The 24,781-nt window shown below is 42.1% G+C and overlaps 1 protein-coding gene across 7 annotated transcripts; it reads right to left on the bottom strand.

Moving 5' to 3' along the window:
* Positions 1–15,550: 15,550 nt before the first annotated feature.
* On the bottom strand, positions 15,551–24,311 carry RNF6 (ring finger protein 6). 7 transcript variants are annotated; one of them, XM_064504992.1, is made up of 5 exons: positions 23,974–24,266; positions 21,939–23,292; positions 20,387–20,599; positions 19,694–19,801; positions 15,551–18,422 (listed from the first exon to the last, which is right to left on the bottom strand). In XM_064504992.1, the coding sequence occupies exons 2-5, from the start codon at positions 22,000–22,002 to the stop codon at positions 16,687–16,689; spliced, it is 2,121 nt and encodes a 706-aa protein (XP_064361062.1). In that variant the 5' UTR covers positions 22,003–23,292; positions 23,974–24,266; the 3' UTR covers positions 15,551–16,686. The 7 variants fall into 7 exon arrangements, with proteins under 7 accessions (XP_064361062.1, XP_064361064.1, XP_064361063.1 ...); XM_064504994.1 differs by having other exon boundaries at positions 23,211–23,292; XM_064504993.1 differs by having other exon boundaries at positions 24,180–24,236.
* Positions 24,312–24,781: the final 470 nt, after the last annotated feature.

The following is a 24,781-nucleotide window of genomic DNA, read 5'->3' as shown; positions in this document are numbered from 1 at the left end:
TTACCCCTCAAGTGAACTATGTTTACAGCACACTAAAAGCACTGTGAGCTGTAACGTGCCAGTCCTGCAAGGTAATCTCCAGTGGTAGTTAAGATGCAGTCTTTCCGTTTTAGGCGTTATCATCAGCAACTGTACTTGCTTTCGCCTCTGTACCTTCAATGTCCTCAAATACTGCTCCAGCTAAGGTGCCAGTAGTACGTTCATCTAGCTTGCATGCATGCATGGCTTCTCAGACATATGAGCCAGAGTACTCCAGCTCCTCAAAGTGATATAATTACCCAGTCTGCACAAATCTCAACACGCCTGAGATCTATCCCAGTGGGAGGCAGATCCCTGAGGATCACTACAGTTCTGTGCCCTAGTGAACAGGCATTTTAGTGAGGCCTAATAGCAAGGAAGAAATAAAACCACCATTGCCCCGTGAGCATCAGAAGACATGCCCACATTATCAGTTTCCAGCCACTGCTTTATATAGAACCATACACTGCAGTCTAATAGGAAGTCTAGGGGAGAAAGTGGTCTGCTAAAGTATCTTGTAAGGAAACAGAGCTACGGCATAATCTCAGTAACCAAGGAAGAAACTGAATCTTGCTCAGAAAGGCTAATGGTAGGGCCCACGGGAAAGAGAAGTGTGTAGTCCTAGGTGAACCTGAGTTGCTTCTGTTTCTGAAAGCTCGTGTTCACTAGTAACAATCCGATGAGGAGCAGGTTCTGCATTATGAGAAAAAAAATATATCGTTCTGCTGTGCTGCAGGCTCACCTCTGTCATTTTGTTATGCAACATCTGTTTTTGTCATACTGCTGATGTGCAATATATTGTATTTTATGGGACCCTGAGTCATGACAATATGATTCCCTGAGGTCTGTCATAATGGCTCCATGGTTTGAATGTTGTACTAAAAACATTAAGAAAGTAGTTTGTATTTTTCACGTTACAATGTGCTCACTTTTCTAGTATTTATAGCCATGTACTTTCAAAGAGCTCAATATGCTTAATAATTATTTCAATGTAATAAATAAAGCAAAGGCAGGAAGAATGGTTCTGTGGTTAATGTGCCAGATTGGAAGACAGGATATCTTGATTCTATTTCTGACAGTGCCAGATATCATCTGGGACCTTGGAGAGACTGTTTAGTCCAAGTTTCCAAACAATGCATCCTTTGCTGTAATTACTAATGTTAAGCACAGAGTCTTGTTATGGGGGGAAAAAAAAAAAGAAAAAAAAGAAACACACCTTATAAAACTGTAATTTTAACAGTCTAATCAAAGAATTATTACCAGTGTAAATTTAATTATTATAGAATTTTTAAAAAGAAATAAAGGAGTACTATTTTAAAAATCTCAGTAATTATAATACTGTTAAAAATACATTAAATAGATAAAATTACACACTACCTATCCCTTTTCTGGTGTTAGGCTTATCCTCCCACTGCCCCTCTTAACTTCAACAGTGCCAGTCTTGCCTGGGCAATGGGAGTCAGAGCTACAGCAAGTCATCGGTGCCCCAATTCCTCGCGGGGATAAGTGTGATGTTTCTTCTTCCTCCTCTGCTTCCTTCTATTGTAGGGCTGAGCCTGGGGCTTTTATGTTTTCCAACATGCTTTTACGCCTTGCTCTTCCTTCATTGGTCTGCAACTCCACATTACCTCCAGATTTACTATATATGCTGAGATATATTTATGTATGTTACATACTTGCTCTTTTTGTTATTCCTAAAACTGATTTTGCCCAGCTGCCAGGTTTACATTTGTTTAGCTGACTATCAGAGAGTTTATAGCCGTGGGAGCTCCAGTCCCAGCCTATGCCCCTTTTCTTACCATCTTTCGGATCTGCTCCTCTGCTGTGTCCTGTGTCCCTACTTTCAAGGGGCTCTGCAGTCATGCCAGGCCTATATTTGTCTACACTATATCATTATGTTAGGCAAAAATATCTGATCCTACACAGAATGAGTTCTTGTTACTACTATCTATATAAAAGCTATGGTTGTACTATACAAAGGTAAGCAAAAGTAGGACAGTTAGACATAGCCACCTGTTCATTAGAAAAAATGCTGTTACAGCTAAACGAAGTAAAATCAAACAGGTCAAGAAAAGTTCAGACAAAGCAAGCTTGACAAGCTTCAGTCCTGAGGCCTTGCAAAGTTAGAACAAAGCCAGTGGCCCATTACCAGCAGTGGCAATCCTGTATTATTGGGCTAGAGTAATTTCATGTGGGCTCTGCCTCTCTGGCTCTTCAGTCCTAAAAAAGACAGACTATCTTGGTTTTAAACCAGATCTTTGTGCTGAGGAAAAATTTTGCCCTTGTTTACATACATAGGGGAAAAAAATACCATTATGCAAAGTATATGCTGAAATACATGGGGGGTAGCTGCCATTCATCACTCATTTAAAAGAGGTTTAAAAAAAAGTCAGCAATTGCTATTTCTAGATTCTTAGAGAAAGCTACTTCCAGATCTTCTAATTGTAGTTTTCTTAGCATCACCCAACTTAAGAAAATTTTAAGGAAAAGTTTAAGGAAAATAAGTTTCAAGGTAGATTTCCAGAATGTAGGTTGTTCTCAGACTGCATGAGATGTATTTTCATTATTTTCACTTGCTTCCCACTGCCAGGATGCTAGCTAACCTGAGTCCAGTATTTACCTGCTTTGTAATGAATGACACTGATGCAAAGAAAATCCAAGGCATGCATATAATACTACCATTCTGATTTGCTGGCAGCCACTGTGAACTATTGTAAAAAATGCAGAAGAGCAAAAGTCATGCTTGTTCTGATGTGTTCAAGGATGACTAAAGAGAGTTTTAGGGAGCCAATACTCCTGTTGAGATGAAACCATAATCTGCAGTAAGTGTATAAATGTTCCCAAATTTGATGTTTTAGATCAGTTATTACAGTCAGGGCTGTCCTTTGATTGGTACTAGAGGTCAGCATAAAGTATCTCAATGAATTGTACATTATTTAAAACATTCAGATCCTGGAAAATTAAAATGTGATGTACCACATAAATTAAGCAAAAATAATTTAAAACCCATTAAAATGTAGTTCTAATATAATGAAGAAGCATTTAGTTTATTCCAGGAACCAGAACTCATAGCACTCCTTGTTGTCAGTATTTTGGATGACTAGGCTAAAATGCATACTGCTGTCTGTAGCTCTGCTGTTTGGGAAACCCAGTCAACTTGCACGCTGCAAACAGGTTTCTTTCATTTCTCAGAACCATTTCTGCAGACTGGAAAAGCATTTCGTAAACATCGCTCTCCAGGCATTACACGGGAGAGGCAGTAAACTCATCCCCATTTCACAGGGCCAGAGACATAAAGAGAGAAGGCGACTTATGTCGGGGTGTCTGGAAAAGCAAAGCCCCCGAAGTGCCCAAGATCAAGGACAGGAAAGCGCCGGGGTTCCCCGGAGCGCGCTCGGCTCCTCGCCCCGAGGGAGCCGGGGCCGCTGCAGCACCGCGGACAGCTCCGCCGGGCTGCGCCGGGGCCGGGGCAGAGGCTGCCGGGGCCGGGCCGGGCCGGGGCCGGGGCTGGGGCCGGGGCAGAGGCTGCCGGGGCCGGGGCAGAGGCTGCCGGGGCCGGGCCGGGCCGGGGCCGGGGCTGGGGCCGGGGCAGAGGCTGCCGGGGCCGGGCCGGGCCGGGGCCGGGGCTGGGGCCGGGGCAGGGGCTGCCGGGGCCGGGCCGGGCCGGGGCCGGGCGGCCCCCGCCCTCCCTGTTCCTGACGATGGCACTGAGAAGGGAGAGAAAAAACCCGCACGTCGGATTTTTCCTTTGCTTAGTTTTTCTAGGCTTTGTTCGGTTTTGTTTAAAATGTAGCTAGCAAGCTTTACAGCCTTTTTCAGAATTAGCGCTCGGTGAAGCTGCTGTGGCCGGCAGCATTGGCGGAAGCTAGCTGAAACAGGGCAGCTGTGCAGTGCCACAGCAGCCGCCGCCTTCCCCGCCGGGACGCGGAAGCTGCCGCCCCTCCGCGGCGCCCCCCGCGCACCTCCCCCGCCGCCGGCTCCCGGCTGCCCGGCGCCCTCTTCTGCTGCCTGCCCGAGCCACAGGCAGCGGCTTCCTGCAAGGTTTGACCGGGAGCTGGGCCCTGCGGTGCCTGTGCGCTGCTCTCTGGGGCTCTGGCCAGGCCGGTGCTCGCACGGGCCACAGCACTGCGTTTTCTGGGTTTTCGCGTGTCTCAGACTGCGTTACCCTCCAGGGTGCCACGACTTGCGAGGCGGGAAAGGAGCTATCGCTTGGCTCATGTGATGGGTCAGAGCATGGCATGGACACAGCAGGATAATGTGACCGGAGCGACTGAGGTCAGCTGGGAGGCCAGGAGCACAGTGTGAGTGCCACGGGCAAGCCAGACCAAGTCTTCAAGTCTGCGGACTTGGGGATGCCTTAAAAAAACTAAGGGGCTACATTTCAGGAAAACTTGGCTGAAATAACCCCCAATTTAGGGTCTTTCTTCTGTCTCACATTAAACAGAAAATTTCAAGAAAAACAAATTAAGCATGTGGAATTGAAGGATTCTGAAAAGGAAGAACAGTACAGCTGCGAGCATGCTGGGCGTTGGGCTCGGCTGTAGTGTCTATATGAAGACAGAGTAGCTCAGTAGAAGGACCTAAATCCAGACATGCAGAAGTCCTGATTAAATCATTGTGCTATGATGCATGTGATATTTTATCCTAATGATTACACTCTTTTTCATGCAGAATTCAATTTATGAAAGTGTATATATGTATATATTTCCAAACACAAGTATATAACCTACAGTGTTAGACAAGGAGTAATATGACTCTTTATCCTCACTGTATGCAAATTCAAGCTAGTAGCTATAGTTATGCACTTTAACTATGCACTTAGTAACTGCATACACACACACCTACCAGCATTTCCTGTTCCTTCAATGTTTTTGCATACACTGTTAACATTGAACCAATGGAATGAATTGCATACAACATGTGTTTTAAAATCAATAAAAGGAATAGTACCAGCAACCAAAATGCTCTATTCATGAGTCACTCACTCAGATAAGGGCAAGACCTCTATATTAAAATACAGTATGGTACACTTACCTGAGCATGCATGTTTGAAGGTAAAGGGATGAGCCATTATTAATATACCTCAAACTTGTGGGAAATGCAAAAATAGCTTACAGGCTGTGTAAAGTACATGCAAGTATTCAGCACAGTAGAACTAATGTTGCATAAGAAAATATATGGTAATGGAACTGTCCTAAATGAAGGCTTAATACAAAAGATGAATGAGAAATGTTCCTCAAGATTAAAGTGCTTTTTTGGAAGTAAGGGTAAGAGCTATAGTATGTCTGTCCCACTTTACTCAGGACAAGAACTCCAACCATGTGTTACAAATGCATTTATAAAGCACTGTTTAAAATAATTGGACAAAGTGATCTCATATATTGCATTATAGTTTTTCAACCTGTAGAAGAAAATCAAAGCAGTGTTGTTTTATTTAGTTGTGTGTATGTTACATTCTTGCACTTCAGGCAATTTACATTACACTAAAGCTAAATTTAGCAGTGGGATAAACACCTTCTGGAATAAGTGTGAATGCAAATGAGCAACTTGCACTGAGACGGTACTTGGTGAACCTGCTTGTGGTCTCATTCATACTCTACGTCCAGCGTAAGCCTGGGGAAACAAAGGAAACTGAGGAGAAATTTTACTTTAAGGTACCTTGTGCCTCCTAATGGTGGGCTAGGCCCATTTCCACTGTAAACCAGAGCAGGCTGAGGGAAGGCTGCAGAATGCTGTGCAGTACTTGTCCTTTGTTGCTGGTTTTCTTACACAAACTGAACGTGGATTAGCTGCACAGATTTGCAGGAGACTAAATGATATATTTCGTTTTAAAGACTCATCTCTGGGTGTTGCACTGCTGGTGTGCTTCATTTCTTCTGCTGTGTATGCTGCTCTGATCGAAACAGCTGCACAGCTGCATAGTCATAACCTCGTGCTATGTCTGGATAATGTTAATGCAGGCCTTTTTGCTTTTGATCCTTCATCGTGCATTTCACTGCCCCCTTGAGACCCCAGACTGCACTGATGTATGGTCAGTGCACTCAAAAGGAGAATCAGGTCTCAAAACCTCTTCAGAAACTTGTCAATTCTACAGACCTTCAGTCATCTTAATGTCTGTGTTTGTTTTCAATGGGGTATATAGAAAGAAATAGTCCTAAAGTTTTGATGGTATGCACCGAAGGGTGCTGAGGGACCTACCAAGGACATTCTCCATCATTTGTGAAATGACAGAGTGATCAAGGGAGGCTCCTAATGACTGGGAAAACATGAACGTCACACTCATCTTCAAGGAGGGCAAGAAGGAAGATAAGGGAACTACAGTTGAAATAAACTCAACCCTGGGAAATTTATGGCATAGATCCTCCTGGAAGACATGTCCAAGCACATGAAGAACAAGAAAGTGATTGGGAGCAGCCAGCATAGATTTATCAAGGATGTAATGGGCCTCATCCGATTGCCCTCTACGAGATACCTGGCTCTCTGGGCAAGGAGAGAGCAATAGATGTGCTACCTCTTCACCTTAGCAAAACCTTTGACACTGTCTTCCACATTATTCTTAGAGCCAAATAAATGAGCCATATCTATCTATGGCCTCGATAAGGAGGTGGAAAGTCAAGTGGACTGCCAGGTCAGAGCGCTGAAGAGAGAAGAGAAGAGAAGGCTGAAACATTCATCTACTTGAATATGCGTGGTGACAGGACAAGAAGCAACAGCGGGCCCACATTTTTCCTACTCTTACTTTTGCTGCTGATATACTTGCAGAAGTATAGAAGTGCAGAAGTAAAGAAACAGGAAGAACTTCTCGTTTCCTTTCACATCCCTCATCACATTCAACTCCAGGTGGGCTTTGATCTTCCTACCCCCATTCCTACACATTTGGACAGCATCTCTATATTCCTCCTGGGTCACCTATCCTTGCTTCAACCTCTTTTACACTTCCTGTTTATGACTGAGTTCAGTCAGGAGCGTCTTGTTCAGGCATGCAACCCTTCTGCTGCCTTTGCTTGATTTCCTGCATGTTGCGATGGACCACTCTTGAGCTTGGAAGACACAATCTTTCAAAGTGAACCAGCTCTCCTGGATCCCATTTCTATCTGGGATGGTCTCCCATGGGATTATTCCAAATAGATCCCTGAACAGGCCAAAGTCTGCTCTCCTGAAGTCCAAGGTCCTGGAATAATCCTGCTTAAGCCCTACTCCAAGCCCTGCTCCCTCCTCTCAGGAACCTAAACTCCACCATCTCATGGGCACTGCAGCCAAGGCTGCCTCTGACGTTCACTTCTCCAACCAGTTCTTCATTATTTGTAAGTATGAAGTCCAGCAGACCATCTCCCCTCGCTGGCTCCTTAATCATCTGTGTCAGGAAGTTATCATCAATGCACTCTGGAAATCTCCTGGATTGCTTGTTCTCTGCTGTGTTGCCCTTTCAGCAAATATTGGGGTGGCTGAAGTCCCCCATGAGGACCATGGCCTGTGAATGTGAGGCTTCTTCCAGTTGTCTGAAGAAGGCCCCATTTACTTCTTCCTAATCAGGTGCTCTGTAGCAGACACCTACCACAATGTCGCTCACATTGGTCTGTTGGCTAATCCTGACCCGCAAGTTCTCAGCTGGCTCATCTTCCATCCCCAGACAGAGCTCCATGCATTCTCACTGCTCTTTCATAAAGGGCAGCTCCTCCTCCTCACCTTCCTGGCATGTCCTTCCCAAAGAGTCTGTATCTACCTATTGCAGCGTTCCAGTCATGTGAGCTATCCCACTATATCTCCATGGTCCTAATGAGACTGTAACTCTGTAACTGCATGCAGACTTCTAATTTCTCCCATTTGTTCCCCATGCAGTGTGTTTTAGTATACAGGCACTTCACAGAGGCACCCACTCATACTGATTTCCCAGAAAAGGTACAAGAATTTCCCATGGACACTGCCTTATTTGTGTGTATACACTTGGGATGATGCCACTTCAGCCCTGCCTTGTTGATGATGAGGTCTGTGCTGTCCACATCACCCTCTAGCCTTTGCTTACCAATCCAGTTCACCACCTCTTCACTTGATTGTTGGTTGTCATCTTCCTCCCACACTGTACTTAGTTTAAAGCTTACCCTTTTGGCCTGGTGACCACGTTGCTTTCCTCACCAGGTTGGTTTCTGATCAATAACTTGGTAGTTATTACTAGACTGCAAAAGTGGTTGTTACAAGACTGCACAGGCTTATTTCAGCAGAAGCCTGAGCACAGGGAAACAGTATTTATTACTAAAATCAAAATAGTTGGGAAACAATATTTACTGTTAAAATAAAAGTAGTTATTTCCCATCAAGGCACAAGCACAGAGTAGCAGGATGTAACCTGCTATAACTTATCATCTCCTTTCTTATTCCTAACTGTGCACATGTTCGTGACTGCCCTGAGACAAACTGCAGAGACCCATTCTCTTGCACATGCCTCTGATTTCTTTTTTTAAGTACTTGCATATTTATTTTTCATACTGATTAACAGCCTGCCCTATATTAAGAGAATAAGGCTGTGCAATTCTCTTTGGCTATATATATTCAAATGTTTGTCAAATCTAAGCCAAATCTTACTGTCATATTTATATTATCACACTTTAACTGTGCCTGTAACTTAGCAAGATGCTTGACAACAAAACCAACCTGATAACTTAATCTACATCTTCCAGTCAAGTGAATTATCATATTTTATATTCCATATTCCCTTTGACTATTGTTTGTAGATCAAATGGCGACGTTCATAATTTATCGTACATATCAAACAGCAAAACACCTAATGAACTAGATTCCTGATTGTATTTCTAAAAAGCTAAAAGCATGAACAGAGTCACTGCTTGACACTGAGTCGTGCCAAGAGATTTTGTGCCCATCATGGCAATTCAGCTGCGTGGATCACAACTTCTTTCATCATTTTGGGTAGATTTAGACTAGGATGTCTGACAATGCTTTCAGGTCATAGCACTGCAAAATATACATTGTACATCTTACTTCAGAATTTTCAAAATTGCTTTTCTGTTTCATGATGCAGTACTAAGAAAACACTGATGTTATGGAGCAAATATGTCCCAGACCTACTGAAACACAGAAACAACATGATATCCTTGAATTAGTTTCAGAGATATTATTCTGGGACAGTCTGTATACTTGATAAACCTTGAAAGTAAGACTGAAAACCAGGAAGACTAATGGCCCTACTATCCCAAATCTCCCCTTTTCAGGGCATGTAACTGATTCATACGAACTTTTCAATAGTGCCAGAGAAAAGTACTTTGCAGAATTAGTCTGTTCCTAGGATGAAAGAGTGAAAAAAGCTTACAAATCGTTGCTGGTGTAGAAAAAGATCTAATAAATATGTAAGGAGGAAGAAAAGGAAGACGGAAAGAGTCTGAGGAATAGGAAGAAGTTAATACTGCCCAGTTTGCACTTTTATTGTAACACAAGAATCCATTTCTAGGTTATATATTATTAAAGAAGAGAGACCATTAGAGAGGCATACAGGGACATAACATCAGCTAGAAAGTCACTGATAGCATCACAAATGTAAGAAGTGGAAAAATCTATTAACTCAACTTGATAGTTCTCTGTATCTTTCCAAGGGTCCTGTCCAAACCAGCTCTCGTTCATTTTCAGCATTAAGGCTTTCTAGACAGCTTTTGGATTAGTGCTCCCAGCTGACCTAAATTTAATATTTCAATTGGAATAAATTTTTATTTTTAAATCTTCTGCCCCCTTTTTCTTTTACATTTATTTCTGTAGAAATAAGTTATTTTTCTGAATATCACTGAAGTCATTTAACATGCCACTTCTTCCAGAGATAATACTAGCCTGATCCCAGTACCAACAACTGTGTATCCTCAAGCAGGAGAGGATGTCTAATAGAGATTAACCAAAGATGTCTTAGAAGACAGTTCTTCTAGTCTGAGGATATATTGCTGTTTTTCTTACACATTTATTTATTTTTTACTTATTTTCATGACATACAATTAAGTTTATGTAAGCTACATCCTGTTAAATGCCTGAATAGAAGATGGTGAGGTGGATAGACACTAACTAAAAAACAAACAAACAAGCACTTAGATGAGAAATAAAATTTCTAAATATAAAGCAGATCCTCTTCTCACAAAGGTATTGAGAAAATGCCAATGAATGATGAGCACCATGAAATAATCCATGAACAAGTCAGTAATTCCCTTAAACAACAGGAAGTTAAAAGCATGCAATAAAAAAGACTCAGAGCCGTACCAAATCTTTCTTTGTTGTTTGGTGTAACAGCTCAGTAGGTGAACCTGACCCACTCAGGGCTCTGAGAGAGGCCCATGTTTGCACAGAGAGTTGATATCAGCATGGAGAGGCACAAGAAAATCCAACTAAGGTGGGAAAGGTAACCTTTCATTCTAGCATTTCCCAGCTTTGTTGTATTCAACTTCACAACTGCAGAACTTTTTTTCCCCTGCACATATAGATGCATGTGGGAGTGCTCAGCTGTTTTTTCCGCTTTCTATGCACTGGTGCCATGAGTAGTGTTCTGGCTCTCTGTTTGAAGAGAGACATTACCCCAACCTAACAGCACCATATTCCCTTGACTATCCTTAACTATAAGGCATCAAGTCTTTTTATATCCAGTAGATGCCCAAAGTCATTACTTATTTTCTATAGTCCTACATAAGTTCTTCCCTATGTTTTAACCTTCACAATAAGATGAATCAGTTGGCTGCAAAAACTCTAACCTGATCAGTTTCTTAGAACTGGATACAACCACCCTTTCACTCTTATGACAGACATAAAAGCAACAGCCTTGCTCCATTATAAGCTTACCACCTGCAGAGTAATTGTTCTCAGTGCTTTACTGAAAGAGGATTATAGTCACTTTGAATAGATGGGCATCTTTTTGCGCTGCCAGTGCAAATCATCTGCCATCCTCTGCACTGTTTGGAGCTGGCATCCCCACACCGCCACAGCTCCCACCGCAACTGCCAAGAAGTGCATCTGCATTTCTAACAACGGGTAGCACTCAAACTAGCTCAGCAAATTGAATAATGACAACATGTAGATGTACCTGCCTTTTCCCTACTGTAATCGTGCTGATGCTCATTACAGTGAAGATGTGGCATCATGGGTGAGCAGTATAGACATCACCGGTTCACCAGTGAGAGCAAGAACCTGCTGGCCCCTACCTACACCCCCCAGCTGCTGCCATGATCTCACTGCTCCTGTAACCTGCATTTGCTGGAGGAAAACCAGCAAAAGGATGTCCTTCCATATTATGTTTATGCCTGCTGTTGTGCAGGCAAAATCTGTAGCAGATCTGTAGCAAAATCTGAACAAACTATGAATCCCCAATGTTTCTTACAGCAAAGGCAGGATTTAGCTCTTCCAGATCAAAGGGGACCATGAAAAATAAAACTGACAGGTTGTCCCAAGTCAGAGCACATATCCAAATTCTCAGGTGTTTAAAACCTCTAGAATCTGAACCAAAACCAGGCACTAATCCTGTGTTCAGTCTCTGTACGAGGAAGTAGGAAACAGAGCCTAAGAGCTGGATCTACTGCCCAGCCAACCAGGCCCAGCGCATGGTGCCAGGTTCTTCAACTGCCCCATTCACCTCACAGGTTAAACAACAGTTTCTGCTTTCACTCTTTGAAAGCATGTAATGTATGAGCAGACTGGCACAGGCTTCTTAGTCTCTGAACACTTTGTTGCTGTTTATTTCAAGAGAAGCACAAAAGATTCCAGATTCTCCTGACAGCAACCCCTGTGTCAATGTAATACATGAGGTTTCAGTCTGCCCTGAGGCACTTGGATTCTGCAAATAAATTAGGGCTCCAAAACTGGTAAAGATGTGCCTAATACTTCCTGCATGTTGCTCCCATCTGCCTCAAGAAGGCCAAGCTCTACCGTGTCACCTCTGTTTCTTATTTCTCATAGCTTCCCATTGTGTTTTTGCCTCCCTATCACAAGAAGGGGAAGAAGTGTCTTCTCCAGGCTAGGCCAGCCCCCCAGCACAGACACAAAAGTCAGAACTAGCACTCGGAAGTGTACACACTGGGTAGGACCTTTCTACTGCTGGCCAGGCAAACCCAGGACTAGCATTTTTATAGCAATAAAAGCTAACTTCACATTAACTGACATACAGAAATTGGACAGAATGCCAAATAGTGACACTCTCCATTATAAAGTACTTTCAAGCACAAACCTAAGCAAGTACAGAATCAGTCCAAGATAGGTGGGTCTCTCATGCAACAGCTGAAACTGGATATGTTGCAAGAAAAGCAAGCGTGCGGAGCTATTAGCAGCAAGTTACATCTTCCATACTAAACATACTAAGATAATGAATACAGGAGAGCCTGACTTTATTTTTGAAGTTTCTTGCACAGAGTATAGTGTTAGGATTGCACATCCAAACTTAAGAAGTGTTCCTGTGACACAAACACAGCTGGGAAGGATCTAGCTTGAGCAGTCTTCAGCTGCTGAAAGAGTCATAGCTAGCTAGGAGTAAATGAGATACTGTGCCAGGTTATGCTCAGAAAGTGCAAAGAGCATTCCTAAAGCAGAGCTCAGCAAGAGTGATGAATGTAGTTCTACATCAGTTAAAATGTTACTTGGAAAAGGTAAAAACGTGTTTAATGAATGCTGTTAGAAAAAGCTGTCTTGCAAAACCGAGAATTTCACTAGGGGAAACAACGGGGAATTGAAAATCAACTAAATTAAATGAAAATGTCCATGTGGAAAAATGTAGAATATGCCAAATTTTCAGGAGAAGGGAGGAACAAAGTGGATTATTGGATCACTTACCTTCATTCATATTGGATCATTTATCTTCATAGGATAGAAGACTGGGGCAATTTACAAGAGAGGGAAAAAGGAAAAAAATAAACAAACACGGAATTCCAGAATTGGAAATTTGGCTTTCATTTTTCTTTTTATGGAAAAAAAATAAATTTCAGCTACAAATATTGAACCTCCCAAACTCCAATAGCATGTAAGAACTGAAATTTTAGAAAACACAGTTGAGATATTACAGGAAACATTGATTTTCTCCATTTTGAGTAACAGAAACTGGATTCAAACACTTTAAGTCCATTTTCCACACACATTTACAACCTTTAATATATTTATTAACAAACACTCTTTGAGAAAACAAACCTCTCCTTATCATGTGCCACTTTGAAATGTTAAATGTGTAATGCTACTCAAAAATTGACGGACACTGCAAAAATGGTGAAACTTCTATATTGCTAAGTGAGTGACCTCAGTGTTATTTGTATGCGCTCGCTTTGGTGTCTGACTTCGGATTATTCAAATGATGGCAGGCTGCAGCAAAAACTGGGTTTTGCTCTTGATGCACAAATATGCTTCTGACACCTTTTTACTTTTATACATAAACTTAAGTAAATGAAGTGTCTCGTCATTGTGCTCATTTACATATCAGGGGTTTTCTTTTTCTTTTAGTGACAAGTAGTAATACTATAAAGCTGCATTGAAATACAGCTGTATTAAAATACAGTTCTAGGAAGGAGAAGAGAGGCAAAGGCTATTGGATCTTTATATGAAATATATGAGGAAAAAGCAAACATTACTCCTCCCTTCAGTCTTTTTAAAGACAAAGGAAGGATAAAACACATTATTAGATCACCTGATCAGATAGATTTGGGGATAATTAACAGGAGTTAATTAACAAACAAGCTTCATTCTGTCAGTGCTTTACTTAGATTTCAAGTTCTCCTGAGCAAGTATCAGTATCAGGAAATACATATGCTGATTGTCTTTAAGTTCTTGAAGTATTTCTCTCTATTCCCCTTTCATTAAGAAAAAAATGTATTCCTCTCATAAATTAACTGATTAAATGGGTAGAAATAAATAGTTAATCTTTAAAATAGAAGGCATTGCTAATGAAGTACCTGTGCTATTTGATATATTCATAAGTGATCAGAAAAAGTAGTAAATAGTAAGTGATAAAACCTGCAAATGGTATCGAATTACTGGGTTATGAAAAAGAAAGAAATCACAAGAGGCAGGGTACCCAGGATAAGGGCAGAGAAAATTCAGCTTGCACAAAAATTAAAAAAAAAAAAAAAAAATCTAAGCGAGGAATAAAAACTAATACGCAATAGTACATAAATAAGTACATAATGATTAGTTCTATGTTAGCAATTAACATTCATGAAAGATATAGTGAAATCCTTCTGGATAACTTGATAAGACATCAGCTTGGAGTTGAGCAGCAATCAAAAGCAAAAACAGAATATTAGGAATTATTCAAATCATAGACAGGGGGGAAGACCCATTATTATAACACAATATAATGCATAGTGCATCGACATCCTCAATCCTGCATTGAGCATCAGTCTTCCCATTCCAAAAGAGCAACAAGAATATTAATCTAGCACATGGCTCAGGGATTTTTTTGATCCAACATGCCTATATAGAATCTAATCTGTAATTATATATTCTATCATATAGAATATAATCTATACAAGAAAACTTAATCAGAGGAATAGCAGAAGCTATGATAATCTGGAGAGCCATCAGCTGCTTTCTTTGCTCTGTCATCACCAAGAATAAAGGGTTAATGAGGTCCAAATAATACCATCGGCTACACCTATGGAAACTCTTGTGTGACTGATTTTTGAAGATTCACTCAAAGTAGCAAGCTATTTTGTGTATTTGCTAGAATTGCAATAAGATACTTCATATCAACCTATTTTTACCATTACCTATAAACTACCACTAAAGTCAGTGCATACCCATCTGGTAGCCTATGTGAAGTGCACTTTGTCATGTTCCCCAGCAGCAATTCAGTCATAAGTAACAGAGGGAAAAAAAAAAAAAAAAGTAAAACACAAGTCAGTTCTGATAGTCATCTTTAAATCTCCCTGTCAACAATGCTTGCAACAATTAGCAGTCAAAACCAGGTCACAAGATACTTTAATCATCTCCTTGAACTCATCTGAATCTCATAAGGGAAATTTTTTGGAACTACTTTTAGGAATAAAAAGAAGCATCTCGAGTTTGTGGAACTTTTGACACAAGTTTCTCAAATGCAAAACTTAACTACATATATAATAGCTTAACACAGGGTTTTACGGATTCCCTTCAAAGATGCCATTAACAGATGTGTCAACTGTAGCACATCACACAGAAATGCGTGTCTTAAAAGTGAATCTGGAGACAGAGAAAGTCAGTGCAAACTCTTCACTTGAAATATTCTTTCTGATGTTCAAAATATACACACAAAAAAAGTGTTGCATTATATCATCTTTCCCTAGGAAACACGGAGATGCATGTTACTCAAAAAGAAAAGCTTTGTAACAGTCAGCTTACCTCCAGTATCCCTAATAGCACTTTGTATTGCATCTGTATGTACTGTAACAGCTAACACCCCTCCACACCCCCACCACAAACACAAGTACACAGCTGGGGAAAACATGGGAAAGGATTAAAGTGAAAACTGAGAACAAGCATTAGGAATGATACCTTCTCATCAATCTAAAGAATATGGTTCAACAGTAATTCACACAAAGCCTCAGTTATTTATTTTGCAACTTTATTTCTTTATAAGTTATTGGTATAAAGTTTAATATCTAATTATACAGGAACCTGGGGACTTTAAAGGAAGCTTATTTTGTCCTTTTTAGTGTCTTTTGCCATCTAGTCCTCAGACATGTTTTAAGAGGACTAACATTATATACGTATCTGTCAGATTTCTGTACAAAAACACTTTAATCTTTTGTTTTGTTTTTCTGAGTAGGATGCACAAATCATGCATATTGTAGACAATATAATGGTTAAGGAATTCTTTCCCTCTTTAAACTAAGGCAGTTAAAAAAACCATGAATATCAATTGAGTAGTTTAGAAGAGTAAAAAGGCTTCCTCAATGCTTATTTATTCTTTGAACAAATATCTATGTTCAGTAAGACACACTTTCTTGGAATTATCATTGATTTGATTGCTGTCTGTATTGAAAAGACAGCGATTGTCAGAGACAGCATTAAATTATGTACATTTTATAATGTCACTAACCCATCCACTTTTGAATATGAACTTGTCAGCATTAAGCATTGTGTAAAACCACATGCAAAAATTGCCATAAAAAATTTTAAATAGAACCAAATTGGCAAGTTTTTTGGAAAGGATATTTCAATGTTAAAAAAAATATACTGTATATTAAAATGAGCACTTCAAGTAACTTAAATATCTTTAGCAAACATGTCCGGCAAGAGACTTTCTGTAAAAGAAATTGTTCTTAGAACAAAAAGCTAATGAATGGCTATTTAGACACTAATTTTTCAACACAGTGGTGAGTCTGTGTGAAACAATTCGTAATCTAAATAAAGTGAGTCCATTACACTGTTAAAAAAAACATACATTAAGCAGGACTGATTAACTATTGCATTTCTGTATTTACAAAAGTGCTTAGCATAACAAAATTACCTAAAAAAATATAAACTTTACTGATATCATTTGGTTCTACATGTACTCCTAGATCTGCACTTGGAGAAAAATAGTATTTACATTACTAGATTTAGACAAGTTTCCTATTATCTTTAAGAATCAACAAAAATCCCCCCACAAATGAACGCCTATGCAAGTCAACTCATTCTATCTGGCTCATCATAAATAGAGCAAAAGTAAATCCTTGAATACTGAGCAATATAAATATTTTTAGCCATTGTCTGTGGCATTAGACCCTAATACGGGCTGCCGACAAATTGGGCAGGTGGAATTTTCTGAAAGCCAGCGATCAATACAATGAATATGAAACTCATGCATGCAAGGTAACTGCCTTAGCTTATTTCCTGTTACATACTCATTAATGCAAACACTACATGTTTTACTTATTTCATTCTCAGTGTTAATATCCCCATAGTTCCGGGTAGAAAGATTGTCAATCTGTTCTTTGGTTAGACCTCTTAAACGCTCATCATCATCATCTTCATTCAGCAAGAAGAAGTGAGCAAGTCGAAGAATAGGCAGTGTTCCATTTTCCACTAGGTTGTTAGCATCTTGAGACTGTCTGTTATCTTGACTTTCGTTATTGAGACGATAACGTTGAGTATCATCACTCTGTCCATTTGTTTCACTGCTGCCTTCTACCGCACGCCCATTTCTAGAAGAAATCTCACTTGGATCACTACTATTGTTTGCTGAATTTGAGTTATTCTGCTCTGAGTGCACATCTGATAAGTGATGACCACCTCTTTGCATTTCTGAGTTGGATTCTGTCTCCATTAAAGAACTCAGTTCTCCAAAACCTGTCATAATTTGTCGAAGAATTGATCGAAGAGCCACTGACGAAGGTTCACCAAGTCCAGTTTCTGAAATCCGACGAAGAGGTATCCGTATAGTGCTAACGTAGGTTCGAATACCCGCACGTTCTGATCGTGATATCGTACGTCGAAATCCCCCACTGTCACTTTCAAAAGTAACAGTGTTTTCTGCCATTCCTACTCTAGAACGAGTTCTACTAGCAATACTGTCCCGATCTCTGTTTTCTCCAGGGCGAATTCTTCTCACCTGAAGATCTAATGTAATTGTTGGATGCCTTCTAACAGCAGCTATTGGCCTACTAGATTCTTCCTCTTCCAAAGTTATTCCTAAGGATGGCGCTGCACTGGAAAGTTGAGGAGTCTGAGTGTTACCTCTCCCTTGTTCTTCAGCAGGCTGTGGAGAAAGCTGTGCTGTCTGTCTTCTACTTCTATTGGTTTGCTGTGCACTTCTATCTTGCCTCTGCCCATGTTCCTCAGAATGAGCAGCGTCATCTTGTCTTTGCAGCGGAGAGCGGCTTCGACTACTCAGAGTAGACCTTAACCGTAGAATTTCTAATCTTTGGTTTGTACTCATCCGAACATTAGCTCTAGCTCTACCTCTTGGGAGTCCTGTAGAAGTACCTCTTTCTGGCATTTCTCTTTGTTCACCAGTAGCTGTAGAACTATTACGTACGGTAGTTGTTCTGTAAAGGCCTGACAACTCCCTAGTTCTACTTCTGAGCCTCCCTGAGACTGGGCGAGAGGCTGCTTCAGAGCTTTGTGCCACTGAACTTCTTACAGACCTGGCCCTTGCAGTGCTTGAAGCATCGCTGTTTGCCTCTCTTGAGGTCCTGCTCCTTGTTCGTGTGGTTACTGGACTGACAGCTCTTTGATGTCTTCTTTCTAAATACATTCTGCTACTATCTATACCCACGTACTCTTCACCAGCAGTTTCAAAATTGTTATGTTCATGATTTATGTTGATTTCAAGACTAAATCGGAATTCCCCACTGTTTGGATTTGTTCGACTCACAGCTCTCCAGGTTTGGTTCCCACTCTGTCCACTGCGAGTGGCATTTCCTGTGCGACGAAATGTGTTCAGCCATTCAAGCAAAGAGTCACCATTTGAGCTTTCTCCAAGAACATCAGAATCTGAAAGAAACAAAGAATTGTTTTCTGATGTTCATACAACAGCACACGTACCATATTATGATGAATTCCAAATCCACTATGCTTGCCGAGCTTTGACTTCAGAAGTATTACAGCAGCAGGGCAGATACATAGCTACGCTAACACAATTCTGCCGAAAAAATGCTGCACATAAAAACCATCAGCAAAAATGATCAGCTGAGCCCAGAATTTTAGTCTCACCAGCAGATACACAGAGGAGAGAATATGCCCACTTAGTCTCCTCTGAGAAAGCATTCAGAATTAGGTGGTTTACTCAAAATCAGTTAGTTGCATTTGTCCAATGTCTGTCCCTTACTTGAGCTGTTGATTTGAAAGTATCCTAGTCATCTAATTATGTTAAACCAAGGAAGATTATGATAGATTTTTATCTTGCTTTAGAGAGCATTTTCAAGAATTTTTCCAACAAACAGTGGAATAAGCGATACCTGGTTTTCTCCCTGCAGGTTTGTTCCCTATGTGCCATTGTACTCATACCCTATTGCAATACCCTCAGTTGTATTCCCAAGTCTCCTCCAACTGCAACCTCAACTGGCAGCTCAATAAAAGGAACCATTATTGTGGTTAGTTCTGAACTACATGTATGAGGCAGGAAAAACAGAAGAGAGAATGGGCAAGGTCACAGCAAAGGCTTTCCCTTGAAGAGAGCACTCATTAAGCTCTCCCTACTCCACCAGCTTTCACAAAACCTGTGAGAACTTTGATATCTTTATTTCTGAGACATCTGTTCCTCTACTGTATCTGACTGGAATTGGCCAAATGATGAAAAAATATTTCTGTGGAAGAGAAGACAGACAGCACAGATGCACAAGACCTCACTCTGTTAAAACAAATGGAAATGAAACAAAAAGAAAAGCAGAACAGCTTAAGAAAAAGTTAACTGTTTTCCATTTAGCCTCTTTTCCTTTCTAACTTCCTTAGTACTCTCCAAAACCTTCTAAGAAGAAAAAGTAAAATTATTTTTGTGCTGTTAAATTTACTAGCAAGAGAAAGCAGGAAAGGAGGAGAAAGTAATTTGTGGCTGATGTAAATCAGTTCTTGTGAAATATATCAAGTTTGTTTCTGCATCATTAGGGAATCTCTCTAAATATGAAAATATTCCTCAGAGGCAGAAAAGAAAAGAGACTTGAAATGGCTGGTACTTAAATTGTTAAGCATTTGTTTTAAATAGCTGTACAGAACAACAATATTTACATATCACATACTATTTATATATATGAATGAAGACTGTTTACCTCCAGCAGTTCTGCTTTCGCTGTCTCTGTTTTCGGGATCAGTTTGTGATGCAAGACGCTCCTTAGCCCCCTCCAAACGTTGCTGCAACTCTTCTGCTGTTATTTCCCCTGAAATAATTTATATTTTTGATATTGTCAGATAATACACTTTATTGGCTCAAAGCCATGCAGAAATAACAATATTTTCTATCTTGAAGGAAAAACTTCAGAAATAAAGTACAATTAATTAAATCTAAAAGAAAACACCAATAGCGTGAGACTAACACGGGCACGCAAATAACAAAGGAAGTAGATACTGAGGGAAAAAAAGATGCTAAAGTCTGTGTCAAGAGCATGACAACTTCCAACAACCACTCAGAAACCTAAAAAACTGCCACATGCCAGTTGCACTTGAATATTACAGACGTTAATTACTTGGATTTGAATGTTATCCATATGGAGAGGTGTTGCATTCAAACGAGTTACATTTTTACTCATAGCTTTAGTATCTCTTTTAAGTTGACAATTTTTCTTGGGTATCATCGACTTTATATGGAAAATGAGGTGATTTTTTTCCTCCTTTCTACAAAACCACAGACTCCAGGCTATTTGAGTTACCCAAACACAAGTGGTGCCCAGAAGCAGTAGCATTACTTTGTGCTTTCAATTTTGTCTTTTCTGCTGAAAGTATCCACAGAAGGGAAAGTATCTTACCAGGAGTGCCAAGCAGATTGCGGTCTCTCATTAACCTGTAGTCTTCCTCATTGAGTTCATTAATGAATTGGTAATAAGCCTCCTCCCTACTGAGGCGCTCTAGCTGTCGTTGTCTCTCATCTTCACCGTAACTGCGTTCTCGTGAAGATGCCTGCTCATTGCCATTCCCTGCATGGTGCCGAGAGCGATCCATAGCGATAATGCCGAGCCGCCCTGAACACAACCAGGTTAGAGTGCACACTAATTACAGTAAGAAATAAGTTCCTAGCATTTTAAATTAATTTAGTTATTAATAAATAGCTGAAGATGACTAAGATGAACCGAATTCTATACTATTTGCCAAGTCAGTTCATCAGTGCAGTTTATTATGCAAGTATTTTGCTTCTAGCCTGTTCAAAACCAGACAGAAGTCTCTTTCTCTCATTGAAAGGACAGACCAGTTGTTAGACCAACTTTAAAATAAACTCAGCAATGACTGACTTATTCTTAGCCAAATAAGAGCATCTTAGAAAATTAAAGGAATAATGTGAAACTTATTTCCCCTCTCCTGAGTGAAATACAACAGCACTGCACAGTATTTTAGAAGCTAAAATGTCACCGAAAACATTGTTCTGTAGTTATGGGACTATAAATACCTGGTGTGGACTTTCGACAACCAAACTTACTACTTTAGAGGAAACTTCCACTTGAAACATTTACTGATTAGCAGGTAAGACTACAGTAGTACTCCACATTTGAAAGATGCCCCTTCCACCACTCATGCAGCACAGACCCTACAGATCCATTTTTGGTGGTACTGGTTCTTTTCTGACTTTGCTTGCATATTTTCCTTGCAATCTCTAATCCAAGTATTTACTGGAGATGAGTACCCATCCAGTAAACTGGCATAGAAGAGGAAGGGCTACACTTCTTCACTTTCTAAATATTGTACCAGCACAACCACACTATTAGAAGGCATGAATAACCCTCCAGTGGTAGAAAGAGGCATCATCTCTGTGGATTTCTGTGCCATTACCATCTCTCTTGTCAGCCAACCAGCTCTCAGACCAATCCCCAACTTCTCCGTTTCCTAAAGTACACCTCTTTTTCAACATTCAATTTGAAAGAAGACACAAAGTCAAGTGTCATCGTTTAATTGGGCTTCACTTTTAACAAGCCATCTCTAATACCTACTGAGGTGGACAGCTAACAGAACAGATCACTTATCTGCAGAGATCACCAGGGCAAGAGAACAACCATATAGCACCATTCTGCTAAAATGTGGAGAGAAAATTATTATGTAAATCTATTTCCCTTTTTTGGTCATTCTGCCAACATATCAGAGTCACTTCAATTACTCTTATGGGGAGACACAGAACAGCATTCCCAGTACACTTCCAATCAGTAATTAGTCTTGACGGAAAAGCTCATGAGCCAACAAACAGACCAAACCAACTAACTATTAGACACACAATCACTAGAGAGAAAGTAAATCTCATCAATGCTGCCAACACATATGAAGAATTAGAAAATTTAATTGCCAACAGCAGAAGCAGGCATACATTTAATATACCTTTCTCATGTTCTTTGTGGGATCCATTCTGATGCATCCTTGGTCTCCTCCTTTTCCTCCCCATATGCTACTTTTTTCTTCCCCTTAGGTAACCACACTTCTAAATATCCTTTCCCAAAGGATCACCCGCCCTAATCTGTCTCCTGTATTCAATAGGGCATCTCAATGTATCTAACACTTCCCTCCTAGTTCTTTAACTACCTTAAAAGAAATCAAAACTGAATATCTCCCCTTCAAAACATATTCTACTGCCCATAATAGCTGGTTTCCCCTCCCCCCCACCCCCCAAGTATTATTGCTCTCTTGCTCAGCCTCACAAGGCGTAATTGCTGACTTCCATTTCCCCCAATGGCTATGTTCAAATCGGGTCAGTTCTCGTATTGCCTTTTTAAACACAAAATTCTCATCCAGGTCTTTGTTCCACCATCTGCGTTACTCAAAACAAATGCAACTGCACCCCCCACTTCACTCAACATTCAGGTAACTCTAAGTTTGTCCTGATGACACCAGCACTTGACTATTGTTATGAAAATGCCAAATCCACACAGCACCAAATGTTAAAGAAAGTGCCTCTGTCCCAGATGACTTAGAACTGCAGACAAGTACCACAGAGAGAGAAAAAAGGTCAGGTAAAATTAAGCTAGTTTCACATAAGACTGCCCTTTAGATGAAAGCCTGAAAACAAGTAACTGACTTTCTGGATACATCATCATGTTTCTGCACAGTTCAGATATAAATTCTTAAGATGAAAAGTCCATCACATGCTGTCTCCCACTGTCTAAATAAAGAAAGGCTCTTTACTTTTCATCCATACAAAATCTGAAAATCTCTTCTCTACTTCAGATTTTGTAGGTGGTAGGAAAAAAATTACCATTATCGTTGGATGATTAACCACACTCTTTAAATGACTCACTTAGAAACACCAAGAAGTGTGAAGTGTTCAGTTATCCCATCTGTTTAACATAACTGCATGGATGACAACTACTACCCATATTTATTGTTATCAAACACCATCAAATTCAATTATTTTGGCACTTACAATACTTCAGAGTATTAAAGGTTGAACTACTAAAATGTAAGATAAATGAAATCGAAATCCAGTTATGACTCAGGGTTATTCTTCCATTGTAAAGAAACAGGTGCCACACGCCAGGGCTTTAGCTACATTTTCTAGAATTTTCAGTCTAAGCCTAATTCCTTCAGTTCTTATTTTACAGTTCCTCCAGCCCACTCTCAAAGATCTACGTTCATTTTTATCAAAACAATATATACCTTATGCTTTTAGGTTCTGGCCTCTTTCCATGACTTCCTATCCACAATTCAATTAAGCATTCATTTTCTGAAAGACTACCACCTGATTGCAAGCAAGATGACAACCGAGTTTAGATGAGGAAACCTCCCCGACTGGACAGGACTATTTAGCATTTCTGTCACATTTCAGCCCCCAGGCAGAATGATCTCACCGAATTTGAAGGGGGGGGGGGGGGGAAGGAAACAGAGCCTGGGGGAGGAGGAGGGGGAGAAAGACAAAGGAAGAAGCACCAGGTAATTAAAAACAGGCGGAAGGAAACCCAGAACGATTCAACCCTAAAGCCCAGGGCTGACCGTTCCCCCCCCCCCCCCCGGCAGCGGGGCCCGCCGATCCCTGCCGCCCCGTGCGGGGCTGGCGGCCCCCGAGCCCTTCCCCAGGCCCCGGGCCGAGGCCGCGGAGCGGACAAGGCAGCCCCAGGCAGGGCGCCCCCACCGCGCCGCGCCGCCCCCGCCGGTGCCTGTTGTCAGCCGCTTGGGGGGAGGGGAGGGCGAGGTGACGTGACTGACACCTCCCCCGCCCAATCACCTGGGCGAGGCACGGCCGCCAACCAATCACAACAGGGCAGGGCCGACCCTGTGCGCCCGCTTCTCTCCTCCCCCGTCTCCCCGCTTGGGCCCCGCCACTAACCGCCACCGGCCGGATCTACTCCCTCCGGCGCTGCCCGCACCCCCCGCCCCGCACCCCCCTGCCCTGCGGGGAACGGCGTCACCCGCTGCGCCAAACCGGGGGGGCGTCCATGCCACCGCGTGCCCTGGGGGAGTCTCGCCGAGAGAGCCGCGGCACCAGAGGGACCCGAGAGCCCGTCCCCGCCTCCTCTCCGGGGCGCGGGCCGGGACGTAGGCCGGGGCGGCCCGGCCTAGCCCCACTCCGCGCTCCGCTCCCCTCCCAGCGGCAGGGGCAGCCGCCGCCTACGCCGGGAAGAAACGGACCCCTTGCTCTCCGAGCGGCGCGCTCCAGCCCCGATTCCCGTCCGGGTGGCTGCAGGGAGCTGCGAACAGAGGGTTCCGAGCACGTGAGCGCGGCCCCAGGGCAAGCGCCGCCCCTCCGGCGCAGGCGCAGAGCTGCCCCCTCGCGCTGGCGAGCGGCTGTTGGGCTGCGCGCGCGGCTTCGGTCAGCGGTTGGGGCGCGCGCGGGCGGGGTAAGGCTACGGGCCTGGGGGCGCCTCGCGCCTCCTCTCCGCCCAGGTGGCCCTTCCCTGGCCCGCTGCCCTCCTGCGTGACCTGCCCGGGGAAGCCGTGCTTACTAATGGCCTAGTCGCTCAGAGCCACCGGTTGTGGCCAGGGCCTCTGAAGTGACTGTGGCATGATGAGGACGAAGGCCTTGGAAAACTGTAAAGCGTGGCTGCCGCGACCTCCCCGTGGCCCGTGCCTTTTTCCAGGCCCTCCTCAGGCTGCAGGGAGCCGGCGGTGCCCGGCTGCTCCCGCTACTGCCCCTGGCAGCTCGTGAGATCCGTGCTTGGTGCCTCACAGGCTCCCCGTTTATATGTTCCTACTGACGCTTTGGCTTTTGTGGCCAACTTGCTGTTATCCAC

Source organism: Dromaius novaehollandiae, chromosome 1, assembly GCF_036370855.1.
Source record: "Dromaius novaehollandiae isolate bDroNov1 chromosome 1, bDroNov1.hap1, whole genome shotgun sequence".
NCBI lineage: Eukaryota > Metazoa > Chordata > Aves > Casuariiformes > Dromaiidae > Dromaius > Dromaius novaehollandiae.
The sequence above is the reverse complement of the archived record's forward strand: the minus strand, read 5'-3'. Positions and strand labels throughout refer to the sequence as shown.

Bases quoted from the DNA above. Each gene is read 5' to 3' on its own strand.
- RNF6 (XM_064504992.1), bottom strand. From the start codon at position 22,002: ATGGGGAGGAAAAGGAGGAGACCAAGGATGCATCAGAATGGATCCCAC. The intron at 20,600-21,938 runs GTATATTAAATG...GGTTGTGTTCAG, and splicing joins CCACAAAGAACATGAGAAAG to GGCGGCTCGGCATTATCGCT. The intron at 18,423-19,693 runs GTAAACAGTCTT...TGTTTCTTTCAG, and splicing joins CGAAAGCAGAACTGCTGGAG to ATTCTGATGTTCTTGGAGAA.